At 36.6% G+C, this 16690-nt stretch overlaps 1 protein-coding gene across 3 annotated transcripts in view; it reads left to right on the plus strand.

Annotated features, from left to right (window-relative positions):
- The window catches only part of LOC122224035 (coiled-coil domain-containing protein 7-like), a 134101-nt gene that overhangs the window by 113273 nt on the left and 4138 nt on the right, over positions 1 to 16690 (plus strand). For all 3 annotated transcript variants that reach the window (XM_042945300.1, XM_042945302.1, XM_042945301.1), the window contains one exon: positions 15007 to 15225. In XM_042945300.1, coding sequence (XP_042801234.1) covers positions 15007 to 15225 — 219 coding nt within the window. The remainder of the gene's footprint in view (positions 1 to 15006; positions 15226 to 16690) is intronic.

Consider the following 16690-nt stretch of genomic DNA (forward strand, 5'->3'; position numbering starts at 1 on the left):
GGGGAGCCCACATGGGAAAGATGAATTTCTATAACATTTGGTTTTGAAAACAAGAGGCTCCAAATTTCATGAGTTCTTACAAGTAGCAGGACTTATGGCCTAGAAATTTAAAAATTAGCGGGCTGGCTCTGGGAGAACCCAGAGGGCATTAGGAAGCTGAGTCCTGCCCTTAAAGAGACAGCACAACAAATAACCTGTAGAAAGAAGCACAGTTTGAAAAATGCCTGGAGTATATGGGAAGGAGAGTTATTTACCCTCCAGCATAAACACAGAGCCACCTGCTGGAACCAGTATGGTGCCAACATTCACTATCTAACTTGCTTACACCAAGCCTCAACCCCTCACCCTTCACCAGACTCAACCTTCATCATCACATTTACCTCAGTCCTGGTGCTGTGGGTCCCTTTCCCCAGAAGACCCATGCAACCATCACCAACACCTTGTCTCTTGGCCTGCTCGTTTTGTGGGGCATTGGTCCTGGCAGTGGTGGCAGGTCTGTGGAAGCCCAAGATGTAACCTTGTTAAAATTGTGCACCCCACCCATACAGCACTGGTCCTGGCAATGCTGGAAGGTCTTATTTCACAAGCAGACTGCTCTGCATCTTGTAAAATGTGCTCCTCCATGGCCAGGGACCAAACACTGCCAACAGCAGGCAAAGAGAACCTCTGCAGATAACTGGAGTGAAGGAAAAAGTGGCTAGGACACAACAGGAGGGTATATACAATGCACAGGAGACACCCCTGAGCACCAGTTTCTTGGGACAGGGGACACTACATTGGGGCACTACAGGATCTCTTCTTCATAAGGCCACTTTTCAGAGCAGGAGATGTAGCTGACTTTCCTAAAATACAGAAGCAGACACACAGAGTTAGGTGAAATGAGGAGACAGAGGAATATATCCCAAATGAAAGAATAGGACAAAAATCATAGCAGGAGACCTAAGTGAGACAGATATAAGTGTTATGCCTGATAGAGAACTTAAAGTAATCATTATAATGATACTCATTCGACTTGAGAAAAGAGTAGAAGACATGAGTGAGACTCTTAAGAAAGAGATAAAAAAGAACCAAGCAGAGACCCAAGAACATGCTAATTGAAATTAAAAATACACAAGGCGGGGTGCCTGAGTGGCTCAGTCAGTTAAGTGGCTGACTTTGGCCCAGGTCATGATCTCACGGTTTGTGGATTTGAGCCTCATGTTGGGCTCTGTGCTGATAGCTCAGAGCCTGGAGCCTGCTTTGGATTCTGTGTCTCCCCTTCTCTCTGTCCTTCCCTTGCTCCCTCCCTCCTTCTCTCTCTTTCTCTCAAAAATAAATAAACATTACAAAAAAAAAAAGAAAAAAAAACTCATGATGGACAAAATAGCAGACTAGAGGAAGCAGAGGAACAAATTAATGACCTGGAAGAGTCATGGAGTAATGGAAAGCAATCAAGCTGAGCAAGTTAAGAGAAAAAGAAATTATGCAAAATGAGAATAGAGTTAAGGAATTCAGTGACTTGATCAAGCATAATATTTTCAGTATGGGATCCAAGAAGAAGGAGAGACAAAAGGGGGCAGAAAATTTATTTGAAAAAATAATAGCTGAAAACTTCCCTAATCTGAGGAAGGAAATAGATATCTAGATTCTCCTGGATCTGGATTGAACACATGGTAATCAAAATGGCAAAAAGTAGTGATACAGAAAAATTTTTTTAAAGCAGCAAGAGAGGAGACAGGGAGATTGTGGCAGAATAGGAGGACCCTAGACTCACTTTGTCTCAAAAATGTAGCTAGATAACTATGGAATCACTCTTAAATGCCCCAGAAATTGACCTGAAGACTGACAGAACAAACTCCACAACTAAAGATAGAAGCTACATCAAAGATAATAGAAAGTGCAAAGATGTGGTTTAGGGGAGAAACAGATCCCGACTGTAGTAGAAGGGAAGTAGCTGTGGTAATGAAGAAGGGTGAGGGAGAGAAGGATATGCAAGGAAATGCACAGAAGAATGTCTCCCCAAAGCCCAGTGGCTTGGAAAACAAGAGGGGCTGGATTTAATGAATTCTTACAATGAGCAGAGCTTAAAGCCTAGAGTTTTAAAAGTTAGCAGGCTTAGCTGGGATAGAGCCCAGAGGGCAGTGTACTGTTCCTGGAGAGAAGGCAGACAAACAAATTGGAGACATACAGTGTGGAACCAGTGATCTAAAGAGCACCTGGGGTACACAGTGGGGAGATTATTGCTCTTCTTAGAGCAATAATGAGAGGAAGCATTCATAGAGACACCTCTCTGTGGGGCAAAGGAGCTGGCCATCATTTCTCTGACCTACCCCTTAGCATAAACACAGAGCTACCTGTGGGAAGTAGTGCAGTGTGGACACTAGAAATCTAAATTTGCTTACCTTAAGCCCCATTCCCCTGTATTCCAGTGCAACTGCCCTTCCCAGTCACACTTACCTCAGTCCCATTACAGTTGGCCCCTCTCCCAGAAGACCAGCACAAATTCCTGCCCACATCACGTCTCTCAACCAAAGAGGTTTCTCAGTTCCAGTGAGGTGGAGACAGTTCTCATTTCACAAGGAAACCAGAGCACACTTAATTAAAACTCACCACATTCAGGTCAAGGATCAAACACTGCTTGTAGCAAGCAAGGAGAGCCTCTGTAGATGACTTGCCTGAAGGATAGAGCAGCCAGAACAGAACAGCAGAGTGCGTGCAGCACACACCAGAGACCCTCCCTGAAGCACGAGGCCCTGGACAGTACATGACCTCTTCTTCATAAGGCCAATACCTTCAGAAGCTGGAGACATAAGTGGCTTTTCTAGTACACAGAAGAAGGTAGAGACTTAGACCAAATGCAAAGATGGAGGAATTTATCCCAAACAAAAGAAGATAAGTCCATGGTTAGAGATCTAAGTGAAACAGATATAAGTAACATGCCTGATGGAGAATTTAAAGCAACAATGATAAGGATACTCACTGGGCTTGAGAAAAGAATGGAAGACATCAATCAGTGAGATCCTTACCACAGAAATAAGACAGTTGAAATATCAATCAGAGGTGAAAAGTACAATAAGTGAGATTAGAAAGATACTTGATGCAATGAAAAGCAGGCTGAAAGAAGCAGAAGAATGAATTAATGACCTAGAAGACAAAATAATAGAAAGCTATGAAGCTGAACAAAAGAGTGAAAGAATTATACAAAGTGATAATAGACTTAGGGAACTTACTGACTCCATCAAAGGTAATAATATTCATATTATAGGAGTCCCAGAAGAAGAGAGAGGAAGGGGGGCATTGCTAAATCTTCCCTAATCTAGGGAAGGAAACAGACATCCAGATCCAGGAGGCATAGGGAACTCCCATCAGAATCCACAAAAGCAGGCTTACCCCAAGACATATTGTAATTAAATTTGCAAAATATAGTGATAAAGAAAAATATCTTAAAAGCAGTGAGAAAAAAGAAGTCATTAACCAACAAAGGAAAACCAAGTAGGCTAATAGATTTTTCAACAGAAACTTGACAGACCAGAAGGGAGTGGCATGATATATTCAAAGTGCTGAAGGGTAAAATATGCAGCCAAGAATACTCTATCTAGCAAGGCTATAATTCAGAATAGAAGGAGAAATAGAGTTTTCCAGGCAAGTAAAAACTAAAGGAGTGTGTGACCACTAAACCAGCTCTGCAGGAAGTATTAAAGGGGAGTTGTTGAGTGGAAAGGAGGGACCACAAGTGATAGTATAAAGACAGAAAACATAAAAAGAGTAAAAATGAATATTTCTATAAGAAATCAGTCAAGTAATTCACAGAAAAAGAATCTAAAATATAACACATATACCTGAAATGTGGGGAGGAAAGGAGAAAAGAATGGGTTCAAAATTAAACAACCATCAACTTAATATAGACTGCTATTTGCAGGAGAGGTTATATACAAACCTAAAGGTTACCACATATCAAAAAACACTAATAAACATGCAAAGAATAAAGAAAAGAAATCCAAATATATCACTAAAGAAAATCAGGAAACCATGAAAGAAAGACAAGAAAGAATCAGAGAAAAGTCTTCAGAAACAACTACAAAATGAGTAATAAAACTGCATAAATACATAGCCATCAATAATTACTTTGAATGTAAATGGACTAATTTGAATGTAAATGGATTAAGCACTCCAATCAAAGATATAGGATGTTAGAATGGGTATAAAAACAAGATGCATCTATATGCTGCCTACCAGAGACCCATTTAGACCTAAAGACACCTGCAGTTTGAAAATAAGTGGATGGAGAAATATTTATCATGCAAATGTATGTAAAAAAAAAAAAAAAAGCCAGAGGAGCAATACTTATATCAGACAAAATAGACCTTAAAACAAAGACTGTATTAAGAGACAAAGAAAGACACTATATAATAATAAAGAGGGAAATCCAACAAGAAGATACAACAATTTTAAGTATTTATGCACCTGACATGGGAGTACCTAAATACATAAAATAATTAATAACAAACATAAAGGAACTAGTTGATAGTAATACAATAATAGTAGGGAACTTTAACGCCCTACTTACATCAATGAATAGATCATATAAACAGAAAATCAACAAGGAAACAAGTTTTATATGAAAAACCCACACTTTATATCCTAAATAGGGAAAAACTGAGAGCTTTTCCTCTATGGTCAGGACAAGACAAGGATGTCCACTCTCACCACTTTTATTCAACTTAGTAGTGGAAGTCCTAGCCACAGCAATCAGAGAACAAAAAGAAATAAAAAGCATCCAAAATTTCAAGGAAAAAGTAAAACTTTCACTGTTTGCAGATGACATGATATTGAAAACCTGAAAGATTCCACCAAAAAAAAAAAAAACCCTGCTAGAACTGATAAATGAATTCAATAAAATCACAGTATACAAAATTGATGTACAAAAATCTGTTGCATTTCTATACACCAATAATGAAGCAGCAGAAAAAACTATTAAGAAAATAATCCCATTTAGAATTGTGCCAAAAATAATAAAATACCTAGGAATAAACCTAACCGAAGAAGGGAAACACTTGTACAGTGAAAAGTATAAAACATTGATGAAAGAAATTGATGATGACACAAAGACATGGAAAGACATTCTGTGCTCATGTATTGGAAGAACAAATATTTTTAAAATTTCTGTACTACCCAAAGCAATCTACAGATTTAATGCAATCTCTATCAAAATACTGATAGCATTTTCACAGGGACAGCAAACATATTTGTAGGGAACGATAATAGACCCTGAATAGCCAAAGAAATCTTGAAGAGAAAAACAAAACTGGATTATCACAGTTCCCGACTTCAAGTTATATTTTAGAGTTGTAGTAATCAAAAGAGTATGGTATTGGCACAAAAATAGACACCTAGATCAATGGCACAGAATACAAAACCCAGAAGTAAACCCACAATTATATTGTCAATTAAACTTTGGAAAAGGAGGAAAGAATATGCAATGGGGAAAAGTTTCTTCAACAAATAGTGCTGAGAAAACTGGACAGCTGCGTGCAAAAAAATGAAACTGAACTATTTTCTCATAGCATACACAAAAGCAAATTAAAAATGGATTAAAGATTTAAATGTGAGACCTGACATCATAAAAATCCTAGAAGAGAGTGCAAAGGCAATAATTTCTCTGACATCTGCCATGGTAACATGTTTCTAGATAGGTCTCCTGTGGCAAGGGAAACAAAAGCAAAAATAGTCTATTGGGACTACATCAGAATAAAAAGCTTTTACACATTGAAGAAACAACCAACAAAACTAAGAGGCTGCCTATGAATGGGAGAAGATATTTGCAAATGACATATCTGATAAAGGGTTAGTATGAAAGATATATAAAGAACTGACACAATTCAGCACTCAAAAAACACATTATCCAATTAAAAAATGGGCAGAATATATGAACAGACATTTCTCAAAAGAAGACTTCTAGATTGCTAACAGATGCATGAAAACATACTCAACATACTCATCATCAGGGAAGTGCAAATCAAAACCACAGTGAGATATTACCTCATCCCTGTCAGATTGGTTAAAATCAAATCCTCAAGACACATCAAGTGTCAGTGAAGATGTGTAGAAAAAGGAACCCTGGGACACTGTAGCTGGGAATACAAACTGGTGTAGCCACTGTGGAAGACAGTATGGTGGTTCCTCAAAATATTAAAAATAGAACTACTTTATGATCTAGTACACTGGGTATTTTACCCAAAGAATACAAAACACTAAATTAAAAGAAAAACAATTCAAAGGGATATATGCACCTCTATGTTTACTGCAGCATTATTTACAATAGCCAAACTATGAAAGCACCTCAAGTGTCTATTGATAGATTAATGGATAAAGATGTTAAATATAACACACATACGTGTGTATATATAATGCAATATTACTCAACCATAAAAAAGAATGAAATCTTGTCATTTGCAACAGCATGGATAGAGCTAGAGTATGATGCTAAGTAAAATAAGAGAAAGACAGTTACCATATGATTTCACTTATACGTGGAATTTAAGAGACAAAACAAAGAAAAAAAAAAAGAGGGAGACAAACCAAAAAACAGGCTCTTAAGTATAGAGAACAAATGGATGGTTACCAGAAGGAGGTAGGTGGAAGGATGGGTGAAATAGTTGGAGGGGATCAAGAGTACACTAATCTGGATGAGCACTGAGTTATATGTGGAACTGCTGAATCACCATTTTATATGCCTGAAACTATTATAATACTGTACATTAACTACACTGGAATTAAAATCTAAAGAAAGCAAAAGAAAAAAAAATTTTATTTTTATCCAAAACAACCATTTAGAAACTATGATAGAGATAATTCTATTTATAATATTACAGTAGCATATTTAACAAAAAATACAGAGTTTTATATGAAGAAAAATATACTTTACTGAGAGATATAGATGAACAGTGAAGAAATAGAAATTTATATTTGGTTTCAAAGGTTCAATATTATAAATATTTCAATGTTCCATTTTTTCCAAAGTGAAATATATATTTAAAGCAATTTATTTCTAGGTATAAGTGGAATTATTTTTGAGCTAGACAGAATTATTATAGGATATATTGAGAAATGAAACGTGATTATACAAAAGAATAATAAGAATTTAGTTATTCAAAAATCAATATGTAATGTAACACTATAATAACTAAGTCAATGTGGTACTGGATTTGGTACTGAATGAAAAATCCAGAAACAGATTCAAATGAATGTAATAATTTATTATTTTATAGTTTTAGTTATTTAAAGTTTTTCTAAGTTAGAGAGAGAGGCAGAGGGGCAGAGGGAGAGAGAGAGACAGACAGAATCCCAAGCAGGCTACATGCTTAGTGGGGAGTCAGTCCAATGCAGGGCTGGATCCCATGACCCCAGGATCATGACCCTAGTTTAAGTCAAGTCACAGACTCAACTGACTGAGCCACCAGGTGCCCTTGAAAAATTTTTTTTATAGCTCTGACTTGAGACTCAGAGGGGAAGATGGTGGTGTAGGAAGATGCTGGTCTCACCTCGTCCTGCTCATTGCTTAGATTCCACCCACATCTGCCTAAATAACCCAGAAAACTGCCAGAAGACTAGCTGAACGGACTCTGCAGAGCCAAGCATAGACAAGAGGGACATGGAAGAGGGAAGGAAGGGTGGAGAGGTGGTGTGTGCTACACAGACTGGTGGGAGGGAGCCGGGTTGGTGGAGGGGCAGCCCACCTGGAAAGGCAGAGCCCCCAAAGTCTGGCTTGCAAAGGCAGAGGGGCCTGACTCTGTGAGTTCTGACAGCCAGCGGGACTTAACATCTGGAATATTAAAAGTCAACAGCTCTGCTCTCAGAGAGCGGAGATGGCAAGAGGACACCAGGTAGGTATCCCAGAAGACAGAGCTCAGCTTGGCGGGGAAGCAAAGGTGCTGGAAAGTGCCATTTCCCTCTCCCATTCCCCAGCTGAATTTCCAAAGGGAACCAGTTCCCATCACCGAACTTGCTGGCACCACGCAAATGCCCAACACTGTGCTTCTGGGGATCCATCCCTCCAACATTCTGCCTCCCTCCCGGTGCTGGAGGGCCCCTCCCACAGGGGACCACAGACCACAAAGCGAGCTAAGCCTGCCCTTCCTGCCCCTGTGCACCTTATAGATCCACCTTGGTTAATCCACCAGATCCCGTCAAAGCAGCACCACAAGCCTGGCAGTGTACAAGTAGCCCAGACAGGGGCCACAGCACTCCACAGTGAGTCCTGTTCCTGGGAGAAAGGAAGATAAGGTACACACCAGTCTGACTGTGGCCCCAGCAGTGGGCTAGGGGCAGACATCGGGTCTGACTGCAGCCCTGCCCACCAACACGAGTTACTCCGGACAGCACAGGGGAAGTGCCCTGCAGTTTGGAGCCACCCCAGGGACTACACAAAATGATGAAATGAAAGAACTCTCCTCAAAAGAAACTCCAGGAAGTAGTGACAGCTAACGAATCGATCAAAAACAATTTAAGCAATATAATGGAACAAGAATTTAGAACAATATTCATAAAATTCATCGCTGGGTTTGAAAAAAGCATAGAGGTCAGCAGAGAATCTATTGTTACAGAGATCAAGGGACTAAGAAATAGTCATGAGGAGCTAAAAAAGGCTATAAATGAGGTGCAAAATAAAATGGAGGTGGCCATAGCACGGATTGAAGAGGCAGAGGAGAGAATAGGTGAATTAGAAGATAAAATTATGGAAAAAGAGGAAGCTGAGAAAGAAATAAATCCAAGAGTATGAGGGGAGAATTAGAGAATTAAGTGATGCAATCAAACAGGAAAATATCCATGTCATAGGAATTCCAGAAGAAGAAGAAGAGAGAGAGAAAGGGGCTGAAGGTGTACTTGAATAAATCATAGCTGAGAACTTCCTTGATCTGGGGAAGGAAAAAGACATTGAAATCCTGGAGGCACAGAGAACTCCCTTCAGACATAACTTGAATCGGTCTTCTGCATGACATATCATAGTGAAACTGGCAAAATACAAGAATAAAGAGAAAATTCTGAAAGAAGCTAGGGATAAACAGGCTCTAACTTACAAAGGTAGACACATAAGAGTAGTGGCAGACCGATCTACTGAAACTTGACAGGTCAGAAAGGAATGGCAGATTATCTTCAACGTGATGAACAGAAAAAATATGCAGCTGAGAATCCTTTATCCAGGAAGTCTGTAATTCAGAATAGAAGGAGAGATAAAGGTTTTCAAACAAACAAAAACTGAAGGAATTCATCACCACTAAACCAGCCCTACAAGAGATCCTAAGGGGGACTCTGAGTGGAATGTTGCAAGGACCACAAAGTACCAGAGACATCACTACAAGCATGAAACCTACAGATAACACAGAAACCCTAAAACCATATCGTTCAATAATACCACTGAATGTAAATGGACTAAATGCTCCAATCAAAAGACATAGGGTATCAGAATGGATAAAAAACAAGACTCATCTATTTGCTATCTACAAGAGACTCATTTCAGACCTGAGGACACCTTCAGATTGAAAGTGAGGGGATGGAGAACTATCTATCATGCTACTGGAAGTCAAAAGAAAACTGGAGTAGCTATACTTATATCAGACAAACTAGACTTTAAATTAAAGGTTGTAACAAGAGATGAAGAAAGGTATTATATAATAATTACAGGGACTATCCATTAGGAAGAGCTAACAATTATCAATGTCTATGCACCGAATACAGGAGCCCCCAAATATATAAAACAATCACAAACATAAGCAACCTTATTGATAAGAATGTGGTAATTGCAGGGGACTTTAATACCACACTTACAACAATGGATAAATCATCTGGACACAGGATCACTAAAGAAACATGGGTCCTGAATGATACACTGGATCAGATGGACTTGACAGATATATTTAGAACTCTGCATCCCAAAGCAACAGAATATACTTTCTTCTTGAATGCACATGGAACATTCTCCAAGATAGATCACATACTGGGTCAAAAAACAGCCCTTGATAAGTATACAAGAATTGAGATCATACCATGCACACTTCAGACCACAATGCTATGAAGCTTGAAATCAACCACAGGAAAAAGTCTGGAAAACCTCCAAAAGCATGGAGGTTAAATAACACCCTACTAAAGAATGAATGGGTCAACCAGGCAATTAGAGAAGAAATTAAAAAATATATGGAAACAAATGAAAATGAAAATACAACAATCCAAATGCTTTGGGATGCAGCGAAGGCAGTCCTGAGAGGAAAATACATTGCAATCCAGGCCTATCTCAAGAAACAAGAAATATCCCAAATACAAAATCTAACAGAACACCTAAAGGAAATAGAAGCATAACAGCAAAGACACCCCAAACCCAGAAGAAGAAGAGAAATAATAAAGATCAGGGCAGAAATAAATAATATAGAATCTAAAAAAACAGTAGAGCAGATCAATGAAACCAAGAGTTGTTTTTTTGAAAAAATAAACAAAGTTGAAGTCTAGCCAGACTTCTCAAAAAGAAAAGAGAGAGGACCCAAATAGATAAAATCACAAATGAAAATGGAATTATTACAACCAATCCCTCAGAAATACAAGCAATTATCAGGGAATACTATGAAAAATTATATGCCAACAACCTGGACAACCTGGAAGAAATGTAGAAATTCCTATGCACCCATACACTTCCAAAACTCAAAAGGGAAGAAATAGAAAACTTGAACAGACCCATAACCAGTGAAGAAATTGAATCAGTCATCAAAAATCTCCCAAAAAACAGGAGTCCAGGACCAGATGGCTTCCCTGGGGAATTCTACCACATTTAAAGCAGAGATAATACCTATCCTTCCCAAGCTGTTCCAAAAAATATAAAGGGAAGGAAAACTTCCAGACTCACTGTATGAAGCCAGTATTACTTTGATTCTTAAACCAGACAGAGACCCGGCAAAAAAAAGAGAACTACAGGCCAATATCTCTGATGAATATGGACGCAAAAATTCTCAACAAGATACTAGCAAATCGTATTCAACAGCATATAAAAAGAATTATTCACCATGATCAAGTAGGATTTATTCCTGAGCTGCAGGGCTGGTTCAACATTTGCAAATCAATCAATGTGATACATCACATTGAAAAGAAAAGAAAAGAAAAGAAAAGAAAAGAAAAGAAAAGAAAAGAAAAGAAAAGAGAAGAGAAGAGAAGAGAAGAGAAGAGAAGAGAAGAGAAGAGAAGAGAAAAGAAAAAGAAAAGAAAAGAAAAGAAAAGAAAAGAAAAGAAAAGAAAAGAAAAGAAAAAACCCATATGATCCTGTCAATCGATGCAGAAAAACCATTTGACAAAATTCAGGATTCTTTGTTAATAAAAAACCCTTGAGAAAGTCGGGATAGAAGGAACATACTTAAACATTATAAAAGCTATTTATGAAAATCCCACAGCTAATATCATCCTCAGTGGGGAAAAACTGAGAGCTTTCCCCCTGAGATCAGGAACACTACAGGGATATCCACTGTCACCACTGTTGTTTAATATAGTGTTGGAAGTCCTAGCATCAGCAATCAGACAACAAAAGGAAATCAAAGGCATTAAAATTGGCAAATATGAAGTTAAGCTTTCACTTTTTGCAGATGACATGATATTATACATGGAAAACCTGACAGTCTGCTAGAACTGATACATGAATTCAGCAAAGTTGCAGGATACAAAATCAATGTACAGAAATCAGTCGCATTCTTATACATTAATAATGAAGCAACAGAAAGACAAATAAACCGATCCCATTCATAATTGCACCAAGAATCGTAAAGTACCTAGGAATAAACCTAACCAAAGATGTAAAAGATCTGCATGCTGAAAACTATAGAAAGCTTATGAAGGAAATTGAAGAAGATACAAAGAAATGGAAAAACATTCCGTGCTCATGGGTTGGAAGAATAAATATTGTTAAAATATCAATACTACCCAAAGCAATCTACACATTCAATGCAATCCCAATCAAAATTGCACCAGCATTCTTCTTGAAGCTAGAACAGGCAATCCTAAAATTTGTATGGAACCACAAAAGACCTCGAATAGCCAACGTAATATTGAAGAAGACCAAAGCGGGAAACATCACAATCCCAGACTTTAGCCTCTAGTACAAAGCTGTAAGCATCAAGACAGCATGGTATTGGCACAAAAACAGACACATAGACCAATGGAATAGAATAGAGACTCCAGAATTGGACCCACAAAATTATGGCCAACTAATCTTTGACAAAGCAGGAAAGAATATCCAATGGAAAAAAGACAGTCTTTAACAAATGTTGCTGGGAGAACTGGACAGCAACATGCAGAAGAATGAAATTAGACCACTTTCTTACACCATTCACAAAAACAAACTCAAAATGGATAAAGGACCTGAGTGTGAGACAGGAAACCATCAATACCCTAGAGGAGAAAGCTGGAAAGAAAACATCTCTGACCTCAGCTGCAGCAATTCCTTACTTGACACATCCCCAAAGGCAAGGGAATTAAAAGCAAAAATGAACTATTGGGACCTCATGAAGATAAAAAGCTTCTGCACTGCAAAGGAAACAATCAACAAAACTAATAGGCAACCAACGGAATGGGAAAAGATATTTGCAAATGACATATCAGATAAAGGGCTAGTATCCAAAATCTATAAAGAACTCACCAAACTCCACACCTGAAAAACAAATAATCCAGTAAAGAAATGGGCAGAAGACATGAATAGACACTTCTCTAAAGAAGACATCCAGATGGCCAACAGGCACATGAAAAGATGTTCAACGTCACTCCTCATCAGGGAAATACAAATCAAAACCACACTGAGATACCACCTCCCACCAGTCAGAGTGACTAAAGTGAACAAATCAGGAGACTATAGATGCTGGAGAGGATGTGGAGAAACGGGAACCCTCTTGCACTGTTAGTGGGAATGCAAACTGGTGCAGCTGCTCTGGAAAACAGTGTGGAGGTTCCTCCCAAAATTAAAAATAGACCTACCCTATGACCCAGCAATAGCACTGCTAGGAATTTACCCAAGGGATACAGGACTGCTGATGTATAGCAGCACTGATTGTATACCCCAATGTTTTTAGCAGCACTTTCAACAATAGCCAAATTATGGAAAGAGCCTAATGTTCATCAACTGATGAATGGATAAAGAAATTGTGGTTTATATACACAATGGAGTACTACGTGGCAATGAGAAAGAATGAAATCTGGCCTTTTGTAGCAACGTGGATGGAACTGGAGAGTGTTATGCTAAGTGAAATAAGTCATACAGAGAAAGATAGATACCATATGTTTTCACTCTTATGTGGATCCTGAGAAACTTAACAGAAGACCATGGGGGAGGGGAAGGAAAAAAAATGTTAGGGAGAGAGCCAAAGCATAAGAGACTCTTAAAAACTGAGAACAAACTGAGGGTTGATGGGAGGTGGAAGTGGCGGAGGGTCGGTGATGGGCATTGAGGAGGGCACCTGTTGGGATGAGCACTGGGTGTTTATGGAAATCAATTTGACAATAAATTTCATATTAAAAAATAAATAAAAAGAAAATTTTTCATACAAAGGTAAAATAGTCACAAAAAGTAAACCACTATGAAAAAATAATTCTCATGTATTCATGAGATACACCAAAATAAATTGTAGGTTGATTTAAGAATCAAAATTAATAAATGATGTATGAAGATCTTAGAAGAAATACTGGGTAGCAGTTATATGGTCTTGGCTAGAGCAAAGTTTTCTAAGCATTATGTTACTAACAAAGGAATATGTTAGTGTATTTGGCTACTATAAATTTAAAACTTTTATATGGTAAAAAATCATGAGATATAAAGAGAATTGCAATTCTTTAGAAAATGTTTCATATGAATATTTTTTACAAATATATGAAAATTATGAGTAGCCCTTCCCCTACATAGACAAAGGACACAATTAGGCAGGTGGTAATTTAGAAACACAAAAGGGTAGTAAATGCCTATGGATATATTCAACTTCACTAGTTATCAAATAAATGAAAATTAAAATAATAGTGGGTAGAATTTTTTTTTATCTACCATTTCGGTAAAAATCTTAGGAACAGAAATGTCTAGTATTTGTGGATGTATGTTGAATTGAGTAATCTTTTATGTTACTCTATTATTATGAATTAATACTTTTCTGTAAGAAAATACACAGCAAAAGTTTGAGGATGACATAGGCCTTTCATTGAATCATTGCACTTATAAAAATTTATCATAAAGAAGAAAAGAGTGTAAAGTGGTTTTGTTCAAGTAAGTATAATATAAAAAATTTTGAGAGCAAAAATTTACCACTGTCCACTCATAAAAAATATTGCTAAATAAAAATATACTATTAAACGTACTTTCATTAGCTATTCTAATTTAGATGTTTATTTATTGTCATTGAAACATATCTATAACATTATTTAATAGAAAACATATTGTATATGTATAGTAGAACCCAGTATAGATAAAAATTTTAAAAATACATATATGTATTAGTTATATTTAGAAACAATGAAAAAAGATATATCAAATGTTAACAGTGAGTTTTCTGTTTATGGTGAGATTATTTGTGAACTTTATTTTTGTTGATCTAAGTAACTAAAAAATTATTAAAAGTGGCATTTTTAAAGAAAAATTATATTCTAGAAAAAATTATTTTCCACATTTTCTTTTATTTGATATTATAGATATTAATTATCCTGGTTACAGTCTATCACATTTTATAATATATACCTTTTATTCTTTATTATGCCTCTATAATAATTAGAGCTTTAAAAAAATAATAGGTATTTAAAAAAATAATAGTCTTCAAAGTGGAAGATGTTTTCACAGTTTTTAATTTTAATTATGGATTAAACTGTGTATTATAGCCATGGTTTAATTTAGCTTCCTCCAACTTAGCACAAATAAAGTTGAAAAATAATGTGGATGTGAATATAGTGAGATTATTGAAAGTTGTAATATTGTCAGAAAAATGTCACAAATAAATGCTTGATAAGTGGTTACTTTTTTACAAACAGGAAGCTGAAAGCGCTAAGCATCAACTTGACCGTTTCCTAAATCAAGAGAAAGAATTACTTAATAGTGAAGAGAAGACCAAGACAACAATGGAAATGGGTATTAGCAAAATAAAAGTTGAAGATTCAAAACATATACCATTGGAAAAAGAGACAAGGGAAGCATTAGTTACAGCTTCAGGTAGACAAAAGACAAATGCAAAAATCCAAGAACATTCACAGGTAAGGAATTTCCCAAAATAGAGGAAACAGTACAAGAAAGAAAAATGGTAATATGTGCTGTAAGAAGTTTGTCTTTTATATTTTTGTTTACTCCATTTGTATATGTTTTTTTTAAAAAATCCTGTGCCCTGTTTTTTTTGTTTGTTTGTTTTGGCTTGGACTTTTTGCCTTTTACATTTGGTTATTACAATTCATTATCTCGAATACAAATTTATAAATTAGATATGTATTAGTTTTGAATGATCATTTAATAAACACCTGTGATTTGAGAGCCAGAAAAAAATAGGAGTTCATAGACTAAAGAGAATTTGCTATAAGTTAATAAAATTAAATATAAATGCAAAACTATGGGGAAAAGCTCTCTTCACATTTATCTTTTTACTGAAGTACAGTTGACACACAATGTATTAGTTTCATGTATACAACATAATGATTTGTTAAGTAGATGTGTTATGCTTTGCTCACTGCAAGTACAGCTATTATCTGTGGAGAAAAAACTCTTGAAGAATTTATTTTTGTTTCTGCTGTGTAGTGGATTCATAGTAGATCAATAGATTTATCAATATAATAGATTCAGAATAGATTCATGCCTTAGAAGAGTAAAACAGTCTACACAGAAGCAACTTTATTGGTAAATAATGGGAAGAGTTCAAGAAAAGAAAGCAAAATTGTAGAGAAGACAATTTTGCTTGTCCTTGTTGTGGCAGTATAGCTATTGTCAGGTCTCATTTCTTTAATAGTATTTCATATTCTTTAGTGTTCTTCCTTGTTGTTTTCAAAATGAGAGTTTATGTGTATGTGTGCCAGAATCTCCCAGCTTATCACTCTGTGCCACTAGTGACAGAAACTTAAAATCTAAAAGGAGTGAAAGAAAAATATTTAGAACTCCTACCACTGAACATTAGATTACATACCTAAAAGGCCTGTCATATTTACATCTTAATGACATATGTCAGAAGTAGTTCCTCTTTGTTTTCATACCTATTTTTAAAGCTGCTTATTGTAGTAGTAGTCTTTTTTAAAGCAGAGGTTAAGGTAAGACCTATTATCATTTCTATGTATCAGGATATAAACATATTTTTCTTAAAAAAAATTTTTTTAAATTTATTTTTGAGACAGAGAGAGACAGCATGAATGGGGGAGGGGCAGAGAGAGAGGGAGACACAGAATCTGAAATAGGCTCCAGGCTCTGAGCTGTTAGCACAGAGCCTGATGCAGGGCTTGAACTCACGGACCGTGAGATCGTGACCTGAGCTGAAGTCAGATGCTTAACCGACTGAGCCACCCAGGCGCCCCAAAACATATTTTTCTATAAAACTCTTAGTTAATGGAGGATGATAATACTGTATAAGAATGTTAGCATAAAATGGGATAATGTTTATGAAATGCTTTTGTATATCATGAAGGACTATGTGAATGTTAGCCTTTATTATCATTTATTTCTGTCTAGTTATCTACATAAGCC

The sequence above is a fragment of the Panthera leo genome, chromosome B4, assembly GCF_018350215.1.
Source record: "Panthera leo isolate Ple1 chromosome B4, P.leo_Ple1_pat1.1, whole genome shotgun sequence".
Taxonomy (NCBI): Eukaryota; Metazoa; Chordata; class Mammalia; order Carnivora; family Felidae; genus Panthera; species Panthera leo.